This window comes from Pelobates fuscus, chromosome 4 (genome assembly GCF_036172605.1).
Source record: "Pelobates fuscus isolate aPelFus1 chromosome 4, aPelFus1.pri, whole genome shotgun sequence".
Taxonomy (NCBI): domain Eukaryota; kingdom Metazoa; phylum Chordata; class Amphibia; order Anura; family Pelobatidae; genus Pelobates; species Pelobates fuscus.
Window position 1 is genome coordinate 659,577 of NC_086320.1, and position 19,526 is coordinate 679,102.

Genomic DNA, 19,526 nt, shown 5'->3' on the forward strand with positions numbered 1-19,526 from the left:
AAGGTATGGACCTAGCATTCATCATACGAATGCAAACTACTAAACACCGGCCCACCCTGCTACCTAATTATGTGGTAATTTACCTCCCTGATCGGCAAATCCAGTCTTTATGGGAAACACACGAACGCTTTGTTTAAGTCCCTGGGTGGCCGCCATTTTGGGACTTTTACACGTGGCCGCGGCCATCTTAACTCCCGAACAGCAGTGTTTTGCCATCAAGTGTCTGGAACTAAAATCGGACACTCGAGTAGGCGAACACCGCTGAGACCTCCATAGTATCGGAAATTCGTGCCAAAACTACCGACCGCCCTGCCGTTCGGTAGAAAGACTAAGTCGCATATGGGGATTCTGACGAACATCAAGATACCCACGGATGGCAAGCTGTTCGGGAATTTTAACGCATGAACAAGGACCGACCGCAAGGCCAAAACTCATGGAACTATCTTCCGCTAGTGTGCTTGTGCGGTCGGTCAAAACTTTAAAGCTCCATAACTCCCGAACCCGTTACCCGAATGGGATGATTTTTAAATATATTACTGCCCCAGATTAGGGCTATCTGGGGATACTGGATTTATGAATGTACTCCAGATATTTGAGGTACATCCAAAATTAGGGAAAAAATTTATCCTTGTTAATTATGTTAAAGGTTTATCTGAGGGGAGGAGATGTGTGTGTTGTACCTTATATTTTATTGGTTACTCGGTTAATTATGTAGGTGTCTCCCTTGCATGGGCAGCATCACAAAAAAGGAGAATGCATGCCATTAAAATATAGTTCTTCTTGACCCTTCAAAACGTAGCCTTGTCTCGTTCTTGGAAGGGGATTTACAGAATAACAACCTGACTCTTTTAATAGCTATGCCTGACTCTTTACTTGGATCTCGTCAATGGGAATAAGCAACTCCACTACTACACAGCGACTTGCCGGGAAAAAGGACGTCTCCAACGCCTGATAACCTCTTACTACCTGGGTAGCCGTTACACAGAGTATCTAATAAAAATCACGATTTTATTGAAATATATTCAATACAGAGTATCTAATAAATATAATCACTATTTTATTGGAATCTATTTAATACAAAGTATCTTACATACATAGTGTAATACAGTATAGAAATATGTATGCACTGTAATATAGTGCACTCACAAGATTTTAGTAAATTAAGTGCTCCAAAGGTACCTCCCCCAATGGGCATGGGAGGCTCCAAGCCCTTCTTTGGTTCAGTAGTATGCGTACAGGAACTCCCGAAAGTTGACCGCCCATTGCCTCTTTTTCTATGGGACTATTTTCAGCTACCACTTCATGGCCGGCCGGTCAGAACTTTACCCCAATGGCGATTCCGTTACACTGAATGGATCTGAGCTCTATTTGGACAACTTGGGCGCTCAGTTCCGGGCTATTGGATATAACATGTGTGGGATTCATGTATAGTTTGAATGTAGTTTTGGGATGTTTTTTGTATTTTTTGTATGGTTCCCTGTGGTCTGACTCAATTATCCCCCATACACAGGGACACCTGGGAGGGTTTGTATTCTTTTGTATGGAGACCCCTTGCTGGGGTCTGTGCATAAAAAGCTGAATGCGACTCAATAGACCTCAGTTGAACTATGTTGTGACGGACCCCCTGGCACCCCGACCGGATACCTCCATCAATCGATGCTTATAGTGCTCACCGAGGACTCCAGTCACTCCACTAAACACCATAAGCACTTAGCCACCGCAGCTTGGCTGGGGTCTCGACGCCGCCCACCCACCCTGCTTCCAGTGGGTGAAGTTCTCCTACTCCAGAGTGTACAGGGAGTGCAGAATTATTAGGCAAGTTGTATTTTTGAGGATTAATTTTAGGTTTAATACTTTATTAGGATAACTTCCTTTTTTTTTTTTAAATTACAATACAATAACATAAAAAAAATCATTCATAAATATACATATATCACTACATACATATACATAAATGATACGATGTAGGTAGCTCACTGTTGAGTGACCTACCCAGATGGTATCATCACATATCCTAACAAACATTTGACATTTAACAATACTTGGATAGAGCAGGGAATAATAAGTATGGGTCAATCAACTAAGGTGAACTTTTATGTTAGTTACCATGTTATTAGAATCATAAATCTATTGTCTATCGTTGTTAAAGTATCCGGCATTTTTTTTTTTTTCCCATTTTAAGCCAGACTACTAAATGAAACTTTGTATAAGTACATTGCTATATAAGTACATTGTTTTTTCACAGCTGATATCAGTATAGTTAGTATTAAACAATATTTAAATAGAAAGAGAGAGAGGGTCAGATCAACTAAAACAATCTCTAATTTTTAGTATCAAATTATCTAGATGATGGATATACTTTCTGTTGTTGTTAGAGTGTGCAACTCCTCTTTCCATTTCTAGTTGGTGCAATAATTGTACTATAAACTGTCTGCTATCAGGTATGTGGGTTTGTTTCCAAGTTCTTGCAATTAATATCTTTGTTGCAATAAAAGAATGAATAATTAATATTAACTGAACTCTTGGGAGTCTATCACATTTGAGGTGTAATAAGCCTACTTGAGGATTAATTTTATTATTGAACAACAACCATGTTCTCAATGAACCCAAAAAACTCATTAATATCAAAGCAGAATATTTTTGGAAGTAGTTTTTAGTTTGTTTTTAGTTATAGCTATTTTAGGGGGATATCTGTGTGTGCAGGTGACTATTACTGTGCATAATTATTAGGCAACTTAACAAAAAACAAATATATACCCATTTCAATTATTTATTTTTACCAGTGAAACCAATATAACATCTCAACATTCACAAATATACATTTCTGACATTCAAAAACATAACAAAAGCAAATCAGTGACCAATATAGCCACCTTTCTTTGCAAGGACACTCAAAAGCCTGCCATCCATGGATTCTGTCAGTGTTTTGATCTGTTCACCATCAACATTGCGTGCAGCAGCAACCACAGCCTCCCAGACACTGTTCAGAGAGGTGTACTGTTTTCCCTCCTTGTAAATCTCACATTTGATGATGGACCACAGGTTCTCAATGGGGTTCAGATCAGGTGAACAAGGAGGCCATGTCATTAGATTTTCTTCTTTTATACCCTTTCTTGCCAGCCACGCTGTGGAGTACTTGGACGCGTGTGATGGAGCATTGTCCTGCATGAAAATCATGTTTTTTCTTGAAGGATGCAGACTTCTTCCTGTACCACTGCTTGAAGAAGGTGTCTTCCAGAAATTGGCAGTATGACTAGGAGTTGAGCTTGACTCCATCCTCAACCCGAAAAGGCCCCACAAGCTCATCTTTGATGATACCAGTCCAAACCAGTACTCCACCTCCACCTTGCTGGCGTCTGAGTCGGACTGGAGCTCTCTGCCCTTTACCAATCCAGCCACGGGCCCATCCATCTGGCCTATCAAGACTCACTCTCATTTCATCAGTCCATAAAACCTTAGAAAAATCAGTCTTGAGATATTTCTTGGCCCAGTCTTGACGTTTCAGCTTGTGTGTCTTGTTCAGTGGTGGTCGTCTTTCAGCCTTTCTTACCTTGGCCATGTCTCTCAGTATTGCACACCTTGTGCTTTTGGGCACTCCAGTGATGTTGCAGCTCTGAAATATGGCCAAACTGGTGGCAAGTGGCATCTTGGCAGCTGCACGCTTGACTTTTCTCAGTTCATGGGCAGTTATTTTGCGCCTTGGTTTCTCCACACGCTTCTTGCGACCCTGTTGACTATTTTGAATGAAACGCTTGATTGTTCGATGATCACGCTTCAGAAGCTTTGCAATTTTAAGAGTGCTGCATCCCTCTGCAAGATATCTCACTATTTTTGACTTTTCTGAGCCTGTCAAGTCCTTCTTTTGACCCATTTTGCCAAAGGAAAGGAAGTTGCCTAATAATTATGCACACCTGATATAGGGTGTTGATGTCATTAGACCACACCCCTTCTCATTACAGAGATGCACATCACCTAATATACTTAATTGGTAGTAGGCTTTCGAGCCTATACAGCTTGGAGTAAGACAACATGCATAAAGAGGATGATGTGGTCAAAATACTCATTTGCCTAATAATTCTGCACTCCCTGTATAGCAGGAACAGCTCTTATAAGAGCTAGTGATTAAAACCCAGGGGAGTATTGTGATGTAGCAATCCCCAGAGTGAATATAGCTGTCCCCTCCACACATGAGACAAGGCTCTATATTGAGGGTGAAGAGGAACTGATATAATGATGCCACACTTGGCCTTATATGACAATCCTCATGCAAGGGAAACTCCCACATGGACCTTGTGGGGAACTGAGTTACAATATTCACAGACCAATAAGAACAGTATTCATAAAGAACCAACAGTACCACAAAACACATAATATCCCCACAAATATTACATCCCCTGATAGCCCTCATCTGGGTGACCAACATATCCAAAAATCACCCAGATCAGTTCAGGGATTCAAAAATTCTATGGAAGTCATTTATTTGACCAACCGCAGGTACGGTTCCATGCCCAAAACCGTTCCAGCGAATCAGGGGTTGAGGTCGGTCTAGTTCGGTAGTTTGAAAATGAACAAACTACTGAACAGAGTCAATAGTCTTACCCTGAAGCTTGATCCCATCATCCAGACTAATTATCTCACTGAACAGCTCTTTGAACATACCCTTCTAAAGTGTATAGAACCGAATACAGGCGATGATGGAAGTCCAGCGGTGTTCAGGAGTTTCTGTATCCGATTTTAGTTCCATGAGATTCATGGGCCACCCAGATGAACAATTAGAACACTACGGTGAGAAATGTTCCAAGTTGTTAATAGGTGTTAACAAGCTCCAGGGTGGTCTCTGGTTCATGCGGTTGTTCGGTAGTCAAACGGGACAATGTCAAAATAGGAGGGGAACGCAAACTACCGAACAGAATAGCCAAGCAGGCACAAACAGAGTCTGTTTAAAGTATTTTAGCCCGGACTATTGCAGGGGTATGAGGCTGGCAAACAGGTTCCTCCAAAAGGCAGTGGCAAGGCTACCTTCGCCACATATCTTCCCTCCAAAGGGGAGACTAACCAGGTACCCGACCTCCTGTCGGTCAGTACCTGAGTTAGTCGAGAAGCCCACCCATACACAAGTACTGGACCTGGTGGCTTCTGTAGCCTGTCTCTATCCTGTATGTCCCCAGCGATCAAGTGGGCATCTGGTACTCCTGGTATCTCGGTTGCTTTTCGGCTTGTTCGGGTTACTTGGTGGGCAGAGCCCCGCAGCCAGCGTTACAGCTGGGTAGTTGAGAGGGTCGCCAGTTCCTGTATTAAGGACAAGGGGAGGGCAGAGTCCATCTGCGCTCTGCCCTGGTGCCAGCGCTTCTGCTGGGGCTACTGGTACGTAGTCCTGCCCTGTAACAAGGGTGCAGGTAGGGCATAGGCCAGCGGTGCTCTGCCCGGATGCCAGCTCTTCTGCTGGGTCAGTGGGTATTGTAGTCTCATCCACTAACCCCAGGACCCAGTTGGAAATTGGCTGTGGAGAGGAGGGATCACCTACCTCCTCCTCCTGGCATTCCTGCGGTGTTGGTTTGGGCTCTGGCTTGGCCGTCCAGCAGCTCTGTAGGTCTGGTCCTATCGACACCATGGGGGTCAAGGGGTGCTGTCCCCCTGTAATTGGGAAGCGGGGACAGCTGTCTCCTCTTCCGATATATCCAACTGCTGCTGGGAAGGGAGGCCGGCTGTCTCCACTCCCTGTAACTCTATCTGCCGCAGGGGAGAGAGGATGATATGCTCCTCTCCCTGTAATGCATACTGCCGCTGGGAGAGGTTCCGTCCGTCTCCTCTCCCTGTAACACACAGTGCTGCTGGGGAGGAAGGACGACTCCCTCCACTCCCTGTACTGCACACTGCCGCTGGGGAGTGAGACCGATTGTCTCCACTCCCTGTAGGATACCCTGCCACTGAGGAGAGAGACCGGTTGTCTCCTCTCCCTGAAAGGTGCACTGCCGCTGGGGAGTAGGACCAACTGTCCCTACTCCCGATAACTCCGGCTGTAGTTGGGGATCTGGGCCGGCTGCCCAGCTTCCCTGTAAGGCCGGTGGAGAGACCACGGTCCCATCTCCACCTACTGACTGGGGGTCTTCCCCGGACGAGTTAATTAGGTCCCCTACTTCTAGAGTTGGTGGGGAAGCAGGGAGTACTTCCGCCAGGTCTCCCCAGTTGTAGGTCTGGGTCTGCCACCCAGCTCTTCTGCTCTGCCTGTAGCGTATGTTGGGACTGAATTGAGCTGAGCAGATGCTGGTACTCTTGCTCCAACTCCCATTCCTGGTAGGTCAGATGGTTCAGGTCTAGCCCTAGGATGCCAGCTCCAGGGAGATCCAGCTGGGCTTCCCTGTAATCTGTACGGCCATCACTTCACTCTTGTAATCGGGACCTTCTCAGTGACTTAATTTTTGTGCCGCTGGAAGCGGAGGAATTGTGTTTATTAGAAAATCTTTGCCTAAGGAGCAGACTCTAAGAAGCAGCTGTCAAGCTCTATTTGGATCTGCATACTGCACTTTATCGGAGATATAAGAGTGGACTAGAGCTTCATATATCCTTAGACGGGGATTGTTCCGTCCATGCGCATTACAGCAGAGCTCTGAGATAGCTCTTGTAAATGTGAGTGATACTATATTAGATTACTTTAACACTCACCCACTGGACATACCATATTGCACTATTGTTTCTCTTTGTTCCTTTTATTTTTGATGTCTACTGTATATGCAACTTTAAATACGATTTGTGTACGTATATAATTTCTGTATCTTACTGTTTGGGGCGCGGTCTCCTTCCACCCTTTTCTATTCCCTATACTCTATATGTATGTCCCAAAAACGTGACTCTCCAGCAGTCCTGAACTCCGGCCAGGGCCATTGTAATCCTCGCCTCAGGACTGTCATGCCTATCCATCCAGAGAACACGCTGAGTCGCGTACCACTGTAGCGCCTGGTAAGCGTTGTCGATCCACAGTTCCCTCCATACCAGCAGCTTGAGCTTTGTCACCCACTCATCCAGGGTCTGCTCTTCCAGGAGAGGCATCCGCTGTGCCACTTGTGCCTGTAGCCACTACTGGGGAGTCTCTCACCCCGTCAATGCTGTACATCCTCCAGAGCTTCGTCCCAAAGCCGTTTTCTAGCGGCCTCTCGATAGTCCTACATGGCCTCTTCTGATACAGGCGAATCCTGTCGGGTCAAGAGGTCCTGCAACCTCCAGTGAAACTCCTCTTCCAATTAGAACCCCTTTCTGGGACTAGCTGGTTCCATATTGCTGTAGACAGGGGCACTGTACGAATACTACAGCTAATACTACATACTAGTGTTGCCTTCACTTATAACTCCATAACGATTCTGGTGTCTCCTCTCACTAGGAAGCCATCCCATCTCTTTCACCAGATGTCATGGACTACCTGGTACCCTGACTGGGTGCCTCCACAAATCGATGCACTGCACCAGACACCATAAGCACCGTACCCGCCCCAACTTGACTGGGGTCTCACCGTTCCTTCCCACCCTGGACCAAACTCCTGGATCCAGCTCTCAGTGGGAAGGCCCCTCCTCCAAGAGAGTATAGCTGTGAAGCTCTTATAAGGGCTAGTGATTATAGCAGTATAGCTGTTCCTCTTCACCCTCAACAAGCAGCCTCGTCTCGTGACTGTAGGGAACAGCTATACTGCTATAACCGCTAGCTCACAGCTATACTCTCTTGGAGGAGAGGCCTTCCCACTGAGAGCTGGAGCCAGGAGTTTGGTTCAGGGTGGGAAGGGACGGCGAGACCCCAGCCAAGCTGCGGTGGCTAGGGGGGCTACCCCAGCCAAGCTGCGGCGGCTAGGGGGGCTAGGGGGCTACGGCTACGGTGCTTATGGTGTCTGGTGCGGTGCTTATGGTCCTCAGCATCAGCTAGGTAGCATCGACTGGCGGAGGCACCCCAGTTGGGGTGCCAGGCGGTCCGTCACATATGTGTCATTTAGTTACTGGGAGAATGGGCCATATTCACTAAGCAGCGCTTTGTTCCAGCTCGAGAAGACTTCAGCAGAGCTATTCAGTCTCAGAATTGCAGCACCACTGCAACTGGATACATTGTATTCACTTAATAAGATGCTACAAACTTGTATTTAGTATCCCCAGACTTCAAACTAGATCTAATTAATCCGTCACTATTCTGTGTCTATATGCAGTCCCAGATCCTCTCCCTTTATTGGAAAGTCTTATCTTTATTGTAAATCTAGAAATAAAAATAAATAAAAAATGCATATTAAATAATTCCAAAAACCAAAAAGAACAAGAAGGAGCAACTCTTGTAGCCTATATATTAAGGATAAATATGATAAAATATTCTGAAATCTCTAATGGTGACATGGATCTTTTGAGGGCTGGCTGGAATTTTTTTTTCTTATAAATAGAAATTCTCAAGTGAACTGATCAGTGATCATTTGTGCTCCCATTCACAAAACGCGTAGGAACGAATGATCACAAATCAATGAGTTCCTGTTGCTGTTTTTATCCCTTGTGAGATATGGTACTCTGGATCTTTCCTTGAAAGGTGGCTGTACCCGCACAGTGAGGGTTAGGGGTGGATCTTTCCTTGAAAGGTGGCTGTACCCGCACAGTGTGGGCTAGGGGTGGATCTTTCCTTGAAAGGTGGCTGTACCCGCACAGTGTGGGCTAGGGGTGGATCTTTCCTTGAAAGGTGGCTGTACCCGCACAGTGTGGGTTAGGGGTGGATCTTTCCTTGAAAGGTGGCTGTACCCGCACAGTGTGGGCTAGGGGTGGATCTTTCCTTGAAAGGTGGCTGTACCCGCACAGTGTGAGTTAGGGGTGGATCTTTCCTTGAAAGGTGGCTGTACCCGCACAGTGAGGGTTAGGGGTGGATCTTTCCTTGAAAGGTGGCTGTACCCGCACAGTGTGGGCTAGGGGTGGATCTTTCCTTGAAAGGTGGCTGTACCCGCACAGTGTGGGTTAGGGGTGGATCTTTCCTTGAAAGGTGGCTGTACCCGCACAGTGTGGGCTAGGGGTGGATCTTTCCTTGAAAGGTGGATGTACCCGCACAGTGTGGGTTAGGGGTGGATCTTTCCTTGAAAGGTGGATGTACCCGCACAGTGTGGGTTAGGGGTGGATCTTTCCTTGAAAGGTGGCTGTACCCGCACAGTGTGGGCTAGGGGTGGATCTTTCCTTGAAAGGTGGCTGTACCCGCACAGTGTGAGTTAGGGGTGGATCTTTCCTTGAAAGGTGGCTGTACCCGCACAGTGTGGGTTAGGGGTGGATCTTTCCTTGAAAGGTGGCTGTACCCGCACAGTGTGGGCTAGGGGTGGATCTTTCCTTGAAAGGTGGCTGTACCCGCACAGTGTGGGTTAGGGGTGGATCTTTCCTTGAAAGGTGGCTGTACCCGCACAGTGTGAGTTAGGGGTGGATCTTTCCTTGAAAGGTGGCTGTACCCGCACAGTGTGGGTTAGGGGTGGATCTTTCCTTGAAAGGTGGCTGTACCCGCCCAGTGTGGGTTAGGGGTTGATCTTTCCTTGAAAGGTGGCTGTACCCGCACAGTGTGGGCTAGGGGTGGATCTTTCCTTGAAAGGTGGCTGTACCCGCACAGTGTGAGTTATGAGTGGATCTTTCCTTGAAAGGTGGCTGTACCCGCACAGTGTGGGCTAGGGGTGGATCTTTCCTTGAAAGGTGGCTGTACCCGCACAGTGTGGGTTAGGGGTGGATCTTTCCTTGAAAGGTGGCTGTACCCGCACAGTGTGGGCTAGGGGTGGATCTTTCCTTGAAAGGTGGCTGTACCCGCACAGTGTGAGTTAGGGGTGGATCTTTCCTTGAAAGGTGGCTGTACCCGCACAGTGAGGGTTAGGGGTGGATCTTTCCTTGAAAGGTGGCTGTACCCGCACAGTGTGGGCTAGGGGTGGATCTTTCCTTGAAAGGTGGCTGTACCCGCACAGTGTGGGTTAGGGGTGGATCTTTCCTTGAAAGGTGGCTGTACCCGCACAGTGTGGGCTAGGGGTGGATCTTTCCTTGAAAGGTGGCTGTACCCGCACAGTGTGAGTTAGGGGTGGATCTTTCCTTGAAAGGTGGCTGTACCCGCACAGTGAGGGTTAGGGGTGGATCTTTCCTTGAAAGGTGGCTGTACCCGCACAGTGTGGGCTAGGGGTGGATCTTTCCTTGAAAGGTGGCTGTACCCGCACAGTGTGGGTTAGGGGTGGATCTTTCCTTGAAAGGTGGCTGTACCCGCACAGTGTGGGCTAGGGGTGGATCTTTCCTTGAAAGGTGGATGTACCCGCACAGTGTGGGTTAGGGGTGGATCTTTCCTTGAAAGGTGGATGTACCCGCACAGTGTGGGTTAGGGGTGGATCTTTCCTTGAAAGGTGGCTGTACCCGCACAGTGTGGGCTAGGGGTGGATCTTTCCTTGAAAGGTGGCTGTACCCGCACAGTGTGAGTTAGGGGTGGATCTTTCCTTGAAAGGTGGCTGTACCCGCACAGTGTGGGTTAGGGGTGGATCTTTCCTTGAAAGGTGGCTGTACCCGCACAGTGTGGGCTAGGGGTGGATCTTTCCTTGAAAGGTGGCTGTACCCGCACAGTGTGGGTTAGGGGTGGATCTTTCCTTGAAAGGTGGCTGTACCCGCACAGTGTGAGTTAGGGGTGGATCTTTCCTTGAAAGGTGGCTGTACCCGCACAGTGTGGGTTAGGGGTGGATCTTTCCTTGAAAGGTGGCTGTACCCGCCCAGTGTGGGTTAGGGGTTGATCTTTCCTTGAAAGGTGGCTGTACCCGCACAGTGTGGGCTAGGGGTGGATCTTTCCTTGAAAGGTGGCTGTACCCGCACAGTGTGAGTTATGAGTGGATCTTTCCTTGAAAGGTGGCTGTACCCGCACAGTGTGGGCTAGGGGTGGATCTTTCCTTGAAAGGTGGCTGTACCCGCACAGTGTGGGCTAGGGGTGGATATTTCCTTGAAAGTTGGCTGTACCCGCACAGTGTGGGCTAGGGGTGGATCTTTCCTTGAAAGGTGGCTGTACCCGCACAGTGTGAGTTATGAGTGGATCTTTCCTTGAAAGGTGGCTGTACCCGCACAGTGTGGGCTAGGGGTGGATATTTCCTTGAAAGTTGGCTGTACCCGCACAGTGTGGGCTAGGGGTGGATCTTTCCTTGAAAGGTGGCTGTACCCGCACAGTGTGAGTTATGACTGGATCTTTCCTTGAAAGGTGGCTGTACCCGCACAGTGTGGGTTAGGGGTGGATCTTTCCTTGAAAGGTGGCCGTACCCGCACAATTTTGGTTAGAGGTGGATCTAGTCTTCCTTCTTATTATTTCTTTTTATCAGGTCTGGATTAAGTATTTTTTTTTTGTTTTTTTCCTAGTCACAATAGTCCACTTCTACAAGATGGTAGTTAGTTTCACATTGTGGATATGCTGCTGGTTCTCCCATTTTTTTTTTTTTTTTTTTGTTATAAGGATCAATTTAAGGTTTACACGTGGTAAACTTGGTAACTTTATATTTTAAAGTTAAAATCATCTCTATATTTTTTTTAGACTGTGTCTCTTCTCTTGGACTGTAGTTGAAGTTCCTTATTGTTTTTCTACAATAATATGGTAAAGGGTTAAAGGACCACTATAGTGCCAGGAAAACATACTCGTTTTCCTGGCACTATAGTGCCCTGAGGGTGCCCCCACCGGGCTCTGGGATGAGGAAAGGGTTAAAACTTACCTTTATTCCAGCGCCGGGCGGGGACCTCTCCTCCGCCTCTGATCCTCCCTTTCGGCTGAATGCGCATGCGCGGCAAGAGCTGCGCGCGCATTCAGCCGGTCTCATAGGAAAGCATTTACAATGCTTTCCTATGGACGCTTACGTGCTCTCACTGTGATTTTCACTATGAGAATCACGCAAGCGCCTCTAGCGGCTGTCAGTGAGACAGCCACTAGAGTATTTGGAGGCTGGATTAACCCTATTATAAACATAGCAGTTTCTCTGAAACTGCTATGTTTATAAAAAAAAAGGTTAATTCTAGAGGGACCTGGCACCCAAACCAATTCATTAAGCTGAAGTGGTCTGGGTGCCTAGAGTGGTCCTTTAAGTCCCATTAACCCACGTCATCTTATCAGTGATAACTGTGACAAATGCCGCTTTACACAGATGTTTGCCATAGACTCCTGGAGGGCCTGCTGCCCACCGCCAATGGGCCAGGTCAGCGACTGTAAAGATCCATATTTTATTCCCCCTGGTTCCACTGGTTCGGCAGTTTCCATTAGTGCGCATAGAACCAATCGCTAGCTCCCTGGCGGCCGTTCACACGGACCAAAACACAGGGGAGGGATTATCTTGTTTTGTATTGAAGTGTCCTGCACTTGAGAGCCAATGTAATTGTGTGTATGTTTTTACTGTAGTCTACTCTCAGGTCAAGGGGTGAGTGCCCCTTGCTTGAGGACCTGCATATAAGGTCAATTGTGGCTGCCAATAAAGGTATTCCAGCGTGTACTCCCAGAACTATGTGTCGGCTGGTTACTGGGAGGGGAAAGGGATAATCAATGTTTCAGTGTGGAGGATTAAACAGAGAAAGTCATTGCAAGGACTAGAGCTCCCAGGACTGAGTGTCGTCCGGTGCCTGGGGGTGTCTAGAGCGAATTCCCCGTTCCAGGACCCCAGTCAAGCCACAGTGATTGCGGCCAGAAATGCTGCATTTTGTCCCCTGTTACAGCTAGGAAGCGGTCCTTGGCGGAGGTACCCAGCTGGGGTAAAGGGAGCTCCGTTACAAAATCTTATTAACCCCAGTGTATGATCAGAATTGAGAGCGTTGTGTGAAAAACTATATAAAGAAACTGAATTAATATCTAAATAAGTTACAGAGGACAGCAGATTAAAATGTGCAAACTATGTAAAGCTGTGACTCTCCCAGGTACTGGCAAGCTGCAAAGCTGTAATCTAGAACTGGTGACATGCGAGTCCCCGCTAGCTGACAAGCTGTCCTAAAAGGCACTAGAATGTTGAGATTCAGGAAAGATTTCATGTGATAGGTGAAGCTCCAAATATTTTACCAGAGAAGATATTTCTCTGACTTGGGGGATTGAGAACGAGCCTTACAGAAAAGTGATCTAATGACGTAACAAGCCTAGACTATATGAGGGCTGATATGGGCTCCCTAATGCCTGCCCAAGATAAACATGCTTTCCTATAAAGTCCACAGACTGTCTTTGTAAGTGGAAGATGACTGAGCTTTACAGGGCGACTTTAGTAATAACGTACGTAACATGAAGTAAAACCGTAATATATGAACTTTCCAACAACAGAACAAAACATAGAACAATATATGGAATTCCTATAATAGAGTACCGAATGTGAGAGAATGGACGTTTGGCATCATTGCCAATGATTGTTTGTTTTTGTATGATTCATAATTTGTAAATGTATTAACATTTTAGACAATAAATCAAAGATTATGGAATACAATATCTGCCCTGGATGTTCTACAAATGATTCATATTCTGTATCATCACAGAGCAGCGAATGATTCCCTACATGATCACTATCGGAGACGCAATTCACAACTTTGCAGATGGTATGGCGATCGGAGCCGCATTTTCAACCTCATGGAAAACTGGATTGGCGACATCACTTGCTGTTCTCTGCCACGAATTGCCCCATGAACTTGGTGAGTTACTTTCAGTGACACTGAGCATGTCCCTCCCACTGCAGGGTGACACAGACAGAAGGGAGCTATGGGACAAGGAGTCTGTCCCTCCCACTGCAGGGTGACACAGACCGAAGGTGCTATGGGACACGGAGTCTGTCCCTCCCACTGCAGGGTGACACAGACCGAAGGAGCTATGGGACACGGAGTCTGTCCCTCCCACTGCAGGGTGTGACAGACAGAAGGAACTATGGGACACAGAGTCTTTCCTTCCCACTGCAGGGTGACACAGACAGAAGGGAGTTATGGGACATTGAGTCTGTCCCTCCCACTGTAGGGTGACACAGACAGAAGGAACTATGGGACACGGAGTCTGTCCCTCCCACTGCAGGGTGACACAGACAGAAGGGAGTTATGGGACACAGAGTCTGTCTCTCCCACTGCAGGGTGACACAGACAGAAGGAACTATGGGACACAGAGTCTGTCCCTCCCACTGCAGGGTGTCACAGACAGAAGGAGCTATGGGACAAGGAGTATGTCCCTCCCACTGCAGGGTGTCACAGACAGAAGGAGCTATGGAAATGCACACAAATGGGTCACTGCTAATATATCAGTGGGTAGGCAGCAACCACAACAAAGGGGATCCCTTTTACCCTTTGAACAAAAACAGGAACGTACTGAAGTAAGTTTGGGCTGCGCCACAGAGATATGTATAAAAAATGGCCAGAAATACAGAAAGAGAAAAGCCTAGATGTTCACACCAACAGGTGTCTTTGTGATGTGTTCGCAGTGAGGTGTGGATTCCCAAGGCCTAGGAGTGGTATCCTTTGATCAGTCTCTGCAGTGTCCAATCATATACATATATATGGAGAGGAGAAAAGAAACAAAAAAAAGGCCCAATAGTGCAATTTGTATATTATAAAGGGATTACAGTGACATAGCGATAATACACTCACATTTCATAGAGCTTTAGCCAGCTCTAGCATGAGGTGCTTGTAGTGGTACAATCCCCACTTCAGGATATGGTGTGATTGACCTCTGTCTAAGGGTTGATTGGAGCTCCAAACGGTAATAGAAAGAAGGGAAGCGAAAATAGTGCTCTCAGTAGATAAAACCAGATATAAATAAGGTATATAAAAAAAGTACAGAGCAGGCTAACTGCTCTATGGTATCAGCTTTGGTGGTATGATCCCCACCTCGGATTTCTTTGGAGTGATGGTAGAACGACAGTTAAAAAATGAAAAGGAGTTTGGCACAAAGCTTGGTAAAGTGTCCAAAATAGTTCCTTTATTATAAATACAAAGTAAAAATCCAATAACGTGTTTCGCCACTAGGGCTTCATCAAATGGAATAAAACAAACATCCTGGCTTATTGGGTTCATATAGGTGCTCAAATGATTAAAAAATGGTTGAAATTGGCGCCAAAATTACGTCAAAGGTCAGCAGGGAGCAGCATAATAGAAGCCTACTATAGTGTTTAACCCCTTCGCAACCGATGACGGTTCAGGACCATCATCGGAAAAATCCCCTTGAGCACCGTTGACAGTCCTGAACCGTCATAACAGAAATCCTTACTCACCCGGTCGCTGTCTTTCTCCCGGTGTGGGGAGACTGCCTGACAGCCCAGGCAGTCTCCCCACGGCAAATCAGGACCCTGCGGCCATGTGATCGCTCAACATAGCGGTCACATGGTCACAATAACTGTCCATGTATCCGTGCTGACAGGCAGTCTCCCTGCAAGTCTAAAATAAAAAAATAAAAAATAAATGTTAATGTTTGTGGCAAACTTAGCCACTGCTGGACACTTAGGGTGAATATTTCGTTAACTGTTGCTATGCTCGTTTTATATGCAGTGTGGAGCATTCGTCTGAATATTATATCAGTTATGTTTTTTTTATGTAAAACTGTATGTTTTGCTGTACGGAGAGATAATGTGATTGACAGTACATTCTTGCACAATTATCTCTCCTGTACAGCAAGGCATGCTGGGAAACAGCCTTGCAGGCTAAGTTCCCCACACAGTCCTCTGTAGTAAAACCCCTGCAATGTCATTCAGGAAACCCCTTGCATGGGGTCTTGCGTAAATACGGTGACCGTGGAATAAAATGACAGTTGGCTCCCAGACTGGGTGTCGTCTAGTCCTGGGGGAAGAGGGATTATTATTACGCTGCCTGTGTTTTACCTGCTTTATCCTGACTACCAGCGGAGATACCATGGATAATACTGCTACTCCGCTACAATTGGTGGCAAGCGATGGGATTAAAACTGCACAGCAAAACAGCGTTCAGCAGTAACCATACGAAAGGAGAAGAAAAGCAGCAGTTCAATGAAACAACCATTCGGATTAAACCAGAGTTCGGTAATATGTCAAACTATATGAATGGATGGTGAATGGAAACAAACTATGCATCATTAAAATGGGCTACGCTAAAGGAATTATTGGAGGCAAGGGGAAGAATAGCTAGCAATAAAACGAAAGCTACCCTTATTGCCGAACTCATGGAGGGGGACAGAGAAACCGCTGCAGCAGTTCCACAGGAGACAGAGCAAACTGAATTTGCAAAGGAGCGCAGGAGCAGGTTAGCACTTTACCCAAACACCCCCTCTGAAGAGACACTGAACAGACTGATGGCAGATGTACAGGAGTACCTTGTGGTTAAGCAACAAGCCATTCAGCGAGCCGGGGAAGGAGCCCCAGCTCCCGCCGGCATTACCCAGGGGAAAGCCAAGATTCCCTACCAAGCCTTTAAAAGCTACACAGAAGCTGAATACTTACAGGATTTCGAAAGGCTGTGCCAGCTACATGACATCAGCCCAGCAGATTGGGTACCCCTGCTTGCCGGTAGACTATCAGGCCAAGCAGCAGAGGCGTACTGGGTTGTTCCAGACGAGGATAGCAGGGATTATCCAAAGGTCAAGCAGGCCATCTTAGCTCGGTATGCCATCACCTCAGAGGCATACCAGCTCAAATTCCGGGACATTAAGAAACAAGCGAAAGACTCGCACACAGAATGGGCCCACCGACTGCAGCGAGCCGCCAAGGGATGGATGGAAGCGACACAGGTCACCTCTCTGGAGGATCTGTTCCAGTTAATCGTACTGGAGCAGTTCTTCAATTGCCTGACTGCAGAACTACAAAATTGGGTACGAGACCGCAAACCTCGTACTCTACCAGAGGCAGCCAAGTTGGCTGACGAATTCCAGGACACTAGGCGAGACCAACAAACTCAACACCGGTCCGCTTATGGATCTACCGCCCCTCTTCCAGCAGTGACCACTTTGGCCCATCCACAACCAGGGGTAAGCAACAACTCGTACCCTCCCAGGTACAATACACGACCGCCAATCCGCTGCTATACCTGCAACCAGCAAGGACATATTCAAAAAGATTGCCGACGGAACAGAAACCCATCAACCTGGCATAACCAGGGGCCACCACCACACAACCGAGCTGCGGTACACTGTTACCAAAAAGAACCCTTTGTCCCACATACGACAGCCATATCCGTAGAAGAACCCCAAGGAACCCTGCACGAAGTGAACCTCATACAAGCCTCCTCAGACAACCGACAGGGGCACCGCTAGGTGGTACACATGGAGGGAAAGAGTATACAAGGATTACGTGACTCTGGTTCCACCTTGACTCTGGTCCGGAATCATCAGGTTCCAAATAACAATCTCACTGGGGACTGTGTGGTGGTACGAGTGGCAGGGGGAGCAATTTACAAAGTCCCCACTGCCAAGGTACATTTGGATTGGGGAGCGGGGCATGGGAATGTGGAGGTGGGGATTATGCAGGATTTGCCAGCTGATGTGATCTTGGGCAACGACTTGGGGGAGCTCACATCCGCCTTTGTTCCCCAACCCACCGTCCAAGAAGCATACCCTGTTGTTACTCGACAGCAGGCCCACACCACGGCTTCATCCGATCACTCTGAGGCTCAGGTAGGCAATCTGCCCCACACTCCTCCTGTTCTCCCCTGGGATGCCCCCTTAGAATTTGGCAGTGAGGTAGCCCAAAATCCTTCCCTGCAGGTATATAAAGATCGTATAGACAAGAATCAGGCAGTGCCGAACTGTGGGGCAGTGAATATCGTAACCATGTCTGACTGGGAGGAAGAGTGTGAGCCTTGGGTACCACCTCCCATTAGCAGGCCGCGATCCTACAGACAGGGAGCAGGCAATGGAAGAGGTTGGGGCGGAGGGCAGGGCCAAGGTGGCCGAGGCTGCTGGGCAGAGGAAGGATCCAGGAGGAATGGCGATCAGCCCAGGAACAGAGAGTCCTAGAAGCAGGGGGGCAGCATGACGCTGTGTTTCCGTCTGGACAGCTCACTGGTCGGCATGGTCATAGGATATGGAGGAGCTAAAATAAAGGAACTCGAAGAGTTATCTGGTGCAAGGATAAAAATTGTAAATGATAACTATGACTCTGAGGTCAAATTATTTGGCACAAGGGATCAGCAAGATAAAGCAAAGGAACTGATAAATGATCTTGTTGAAAGTTCAAGAAAAGAAGCTGTTTGTGAGTACAGCGAAATCCCTAATTCCCCAGAGAGCACCACTCCTCCACGTGTGACAGAGAAGCCGTTTGTTCAAATTGACTGGGCTTCTGGTAATAAACAAGGGGCGATATATGAAGCCACAAAGTGGGCAGATGCTCCGCAAATTGAAAAAAAATTCTATGTGGAATCCGAGAAAATTTACGGTATGTCTAAAGATGAAGTCCTAAAGTGGAGAAAATAAAATAAAAACATAACGTGCAATGATTTAAAAGAAAATGGACAGCGATCCATTCCCAATCCCGTTTTGAACTTTGAAGATGCATTCAGTCCATTTCCAGAAGTAATGAGTGCGTTAAAAGTTGCCGGGTTTAAAAAGCCTACCCCGATTCAGTCCCAGCCTTGGCCAGTTATATTGCAGGGAACAGACCTTATTGGTATCGCCCAGATGGGCACAGGGAAAACATTAGCATACCTACTTCCAGGTTTTGTTCACCTGGACCTTCAGCCGTGTCCTAGAGATCAGCGTGGGGTGGGCCCTTAAAAAGCTGCAACCCTATTTGTATGGGTGGTACTCCGGACATCCCCAAGCCGATCCGTTGGGATCAGACTGTGTATGCCGGCTTGGTTCTGGGGGAGCATTGTGGCAAACCTAGCCACTGCTGGACACTTAGGGTGAATATTTTGTTAACTGTTGCTATGCTCGTTTTATATGCAGTGTGGAGCATTCGTCTGAATATTATATCAGTTATGTTTTTTTATGTAAAACTGTATGTTTTGCTGTACGGAGAGATAATGTGATTGACAGTACATTCTTGCACAATTATCTCTCCTGTACAGCAAGGCATGCTGGGAAACAGCCTTGCAGGCTAAGTTCCCCACACAGTCCTCTGTAGTAAAACCCCTGCAATGTCATTCAGGAAACCCCTTGCATGGGGTCTTGCGTAAATACGGTGACCGTGGAATAAAATGACAGTTGGCTCCCAGACTGGGTGTCGTCTAGTCCTGGGGGAAGAGGGATTATTATTACGCTGCCTGTGTTTTACCTGCTTTATCCTGACTACCAGCGGAGATACCGTTATTATACTGCTACTCCGCTACAATGTTAATTAAAAAATAAATAATTATGTGTGTGTGTGTATATATAATGTCATACGAAGTGTATTGTTATATTAATATAAAAATACACTTATAATTAAATTACACATGTGTATATATATAATAATGATATATATTGTGTATATATATATTATAAAATACAAATAAGTAAATTAAAATAAATTAGAAAACGTTAAAATAATAATAATTTTTTAAATTATATCTATATGAAATTTTATTCTAACTGTATTTTGATATTTATATATATATATATTTATGTCAAAATACAATTAGAATGAAATTATATAAACATCT

At 46.7% G+C, this 19,526-nt stretch overlaps 1 protein-coding gene across 1 annotated transcript in view; it reads left to right on the forward strand.

Moving 5' to 3' along the window:
• SLC39A4 (solute carrier family 39 member 4) overlaps positions 1-19,526 on the forward strand; it is a 176,198-nt gene that overhangs the window by 150,452 nt on the left and 6,220 nt on the right. Inside the window, exon 10 of the mRNA XM_063450893.1 lies at positions 13,482-13,634. Coding sequence (XP_063306963.1) covers positions 13,482-13,634 — 153 coding nt within the window. The remainder of the gene's footprint in view (positions 1-13,481; positions 13,635-19,526) is intronic.